This window comes from Ovis aries, chromosome 5 (assembly GCF_016772045.2).
Source record: "Ovis aries strain OAR_USU_Benz2616 breed Rambouillet chromosome 5, ARS-UI_Ramb_v3.0, whole genome shotgun sequence".
NCBI lineage: Eukaryota > Metazoa > Chordata > Mammalia > Artiodactyla > Bovidae > Ovis > Ovis aries.
This window is the reverse complement of record NC_056058.1, coordinates 2233772-2237726: the sequence shown is the minus strand read 5'-3', so window position 1 is coordinate 2237726 and position 3955 is coordinate 2233772. Positions and strand designations below refer to the sequence as shown.

Here is a 3955-nt window from a genome sequence, read left to right as displayed (position 1 = left end):
CTACCTCTAGTAGAATTCACCCTGCAGCAGTGCTGTTGCTCAGTCGCTCAGTCGCGTCTCTGCTACCCCATGTACTGCAGCATGCCACGGTTTCACTATTTCTCTGGTTCTTAGTTAGTGCCTGACACAAGTAGACACTCCAAAGGTATCTACAGAATGAAACCGTCGATAAAAACTAAAACAGAACGCCATAAGTAAACACTTCTTTCTAAGATGTGGCCAACAGTTCCCTAATTGACAAATTTCAGGTCCCATTATTATTATTTTTTTTTTTCTTTTGCGGGGTCGGGGGCAGGCATAAACTTAAAACCCTTTCATGTTTACTTCCGAGCTCCCAGAAAATACATATTCAAAGGCAACTAAATATCTCCAGTTGGAGTTTTCTATACTTTATCTCATCCTTGCCCGCCTCCGCAAGACACTGTCCACAGAAATAAATACCACCTCTCTAAACACCACCCAATTGTACAATACAAACTCCTTGGCATCCAGGCTCCTTGCTAAGACGTGGAGAACCAAATTTATTCTACCTCGTGGACGTTTCTCGCGCCATGCCCTCTGTCCTGTGGCCACCACTCGTCCCAGCCAGCACCCGCTGAGTCCTGAACTACCACAGCAGCCTCCTCACTCATCTGCCCGCACCTCCGTCGACCTGTTCCCGCGTCCCACTCATCGCCCGAGCCACGCTCCGGCCCAAACACCAGGACCCACTGTTGGCATCTGTAGCGTTCCCGTGGCCGAAGCGCGGCCACACTGCCTTCTCTAGTAATCGCGCGGTCCTCCACTCGGGAACGCCCCTTTTCGACGTGTCTCCTACTGAGAACTTGAGGCGCGTCCCGGTTCGGCTCTCCTCGTCGGATCAGGCGCCGCTCCCCCGGCAGGACCTCCCGTATCCCTTTGTCAACTTTTGGCTGGTCTCTATCTTCCTGATGCTGACCAGAACGGAACCGAATCCGCACGTGAGGATCAGCGCCTTGGGGGGGTTCCCTGCCTGGGGAACCGTGACCACCAGGGTCACGGGAAATGTGGGAAATGTAGTTTCTGCTCCGAACCTCTCTAGCCCGGGCGGGGGCGGGGGGGGAGTGGGGCTGGGGGCGCCTACCTGCGCAGGCGCGCAACGTCCCTTTCTCCGCCCAGCGCGGAGGCCGGCGCTTGCTGCCGATACGCCTTCTGGGAAGTGGAGTCTGCGAAGCAGAAGCGCGGCCGCTCTTGGACCTGTGAGAATCCGGCGGAGCCGGGCCCTCGGCAACGCGCAAGCGCAGTTCCGACCCCGACTGCAGACCAGCTCATTGTGCTCTGCCTGCGGTGTGGCGGTGTGGATCTCACCGCTGGCAGAGGCTCCTCGAAGGGCAGCCCAGCGGTGACTAGGCACGGTGGCCAAAGCCGTATCAGGAGAGCGGGAGCAGCCTTCGGGTGGTGGAGCCTGGTGGGAAGGGCGGTTGAAAACCGAGTCGGTCTGGGTCGTGGTCCGTTCTGAAGGGCGCTGATCTGACGCCCCAAACTTCCCTGGATGTATGGCCAAGGTTAGATTCCATAGACAAAAAGGCCAAATGTGGGCTCCCGGGTTTAGGGTCCGAATCCGCGGGTGCATGTGGAGAAAGATACGGTCAGGGTCACTGGCTTGTGATTTGGAACCAACTCCGGTGATCCCGTTTACGCTCGGTGGTAGATGCTCCCGTGTGGTTCGGCTCCCTGTATCTGGAACTCGCTGAGGCCGGGTCTGCAGCTGCGCAACCACTGCAGCAGCTCCCCAAGGGACCTAGCTGAGAGGCAGAGGGCCGGTGGGTGGGTTGTACGGTTAAAATTCGTTGCGCCCAACACCCCCACCCGACCCCCACGTGTACACTACTTCTCGCCCACCTTTTCTCTCCAGGTCACCCAAACCGGGTCCCAGAGAAGGAGAGGCCTGAGGCTAGAGAACAGCATAGCCCCAGAGACGTCTCGACAGTGAAGATGCAGCCTTCTTAGCTTCTGTTTTGAGGAGAAAGAAGACGACCCTCCTTCCTCTACTCCCCTCCCAGGATTAGGCAGGTGTCCAGGCAGGAGTCACACTTTCCTTGAGATCTCTCAGCATAATTTAAGGGCAGAAGGCCAAAGGGTGTGTAAAAAATGTGGAATCGGGCTGGAGGATGCTTTTTTCAAGGAAAAGTCAAAGTATTTAAGATACGGAAGGAAAGATACTGAGAATTTGACTCAGATTGCTAGGTGGAAATTGATGGGGGATAGTGGGAGTAGCAGCAAGAAAAGCTATTCCCTTTACAGTGGAGGCCAGCAGAAATATCCCCGAAGAGGAGAGAGGATTGGGAGCAAACAGGGACTGAGAATTCACTATTTGGGGTATTGGAGGATTCCCAGGGTGTGAATACTCAAAGCCCCCCTCTGGACTGCTGTGTGATATCTTTTGACCCAGTCCTCTCCTCATGAACAGTAGGTGTTTCCAGCCTGAGGATTTCTACTCTGCTTGTCTCTAAAAAGGCTCATCAGAGAAGCAGGAATGGCAGTCAGGTGCCTGCCCACCATGGTCCAGGTAAGTGAGGGTTCACTGCGGGCTTCCCCCTCTAAATGGCCTTAGATGAATGTAATGGTTGAGGAGGGTGGGCGTGTTTCTTTCCCCTGACCAGAAGCTTTTCTCCCAGTCCACTCTCACTCAGGAGCCTGACCCACTTGCTTCCTTTCCCATGCTTTCTGCCCCCCTTGCTGGGTTCATTCTGGTGGTTGTCAGAGCTGAGGAACTTGCTAGAGGTCATATAAATGACACAGCTGGACATGAAGCCCAGATTGGTCCAGAGTGGAAACCTGCCCTCTTTCCACCAGCAACTAAAATTAAGGGTCTAAAGTGGTAAAGGCAATGCCTAACACAGTGATAGAAGAGTGAAATTGGAATGCTTTCTTAGGAAGGTAGGATTTACTGAACACTTATTTTTCCAATGGTATTTGGCTTTTTACTTCAGAGAAATGTTGGTTACCAGTGAAATCTTTCAAATGGCGTGTTTTCAATTTCAACAAATTATTTAAAAACTTTCAGCAGTGCTAAGCTTTTTTAGAATAAAGATACGGACTCCACTTTGAAGGAGACAGCATTCATTTGAGTGTATAAATTCTGATGAATTTGGTGAATTTGTTTAATTCACTCACATGTAAACCTGCCCAGGGAAGGAACCTGTGGCAGAAATCACTGGAAGAGTTGAGCCGCTAATTGAAAGTCCTGTGTCAACCCAGTCCCAGCTTATTGGCTGTTCACCCTTCTCGTTGATTTCTAGCTTGTCCTTTAGAGCCCATCTCAAGCACTGGTTTTCCTTTGAAACCTTTCTTCACGGTGCCAGTCCACTGTGATATTTCCCTTCCCTAGACTTTTCCTCAAATTCATTGTTGGTGTCACACAATTGTCTTGGGTTTACAGGCTGCTATACTTTTGGTTGCCTTTCAAAAGACCTATGTTAGGGGTGTAAAATGTGCCAAATATTATGTTCCATGCCTGGGATACAAAGGTGAACAACAGTCCTGACGGATTGGTTCATGGATTCAGTCAAACAAGTGTTCCTTGGTTCAGCCTACTTTGTGCAAGGCTCTGGGTGCAGGTAACAGAAACCTAACTCAAACTAAGCAAAAGCAGGTGTTTATTGGAAGGATACTGGGTATCACCCCAATCAAGGCAAAAATGCAGCTGTACCTCAGCTATGCAGGGAAGGTCTGGAATAATCTGTAAGTCGTTTCTCTTGGACCCTTCACTTTCTTCTCTGGGCCTCTACGTAACTCTTCCTTCTCAGTGCACACTAGCTCCCTTGGCCTCTTGTCCAGAGTTTCCACAGAAGGGATGAGTTGTGATCAGTGGGAATAAGGTCACATTGTTCAGAAGGACTGTTTGATGGGAATGGTATGTGTGTGTTGAGGGTGAGCAGGTGAACAGCTGAAGAAAAAGGAATTGCTGAATAACACATGTATAGTGGGTGCTGGG

At 51.2% G+C, this 3955-nt stretch overlaps 1 protein-coding gene across 50 annotated transcripts in view; it reads left to right on the top strand.

The window, feature by feature from the left end:
- The window catches only part of ZNF454 (zinc finger protein 454), a 48132-nt gene that overhangs the window by 26059 nt on the left and 18118 nt on the right, over positions 1-3955 (top strand). For 14 of the 50 annotated variants that reach the window (XM_060416119.1, XM_042250888.2, XM_042250893.2 and 11 more), the window contains 4 exons: positions 493-959; positions 1138-1523; positions 1874-2027; positions 2429-2527. In XM_060416119.1, coding sequence (XP_060272102.1) covers positions 2495-2527 — 33 coding nt within the window. In that variant the 5' untranslated portion in view covers positions 493-959; positions 1138-1523; positions 1874-2027; positions 2429-2494. Of the gene's footprint in view, positions 1-492; positions 960-1137; positions 2032-2428; positions 2528-3955 lie in introns of all 50 variants that reach the window. The other 36 variants (XM_060416133.1, XM_060416125.1, XM_060416135.1 and 33 more) reach the window with 9 other exon arrangements.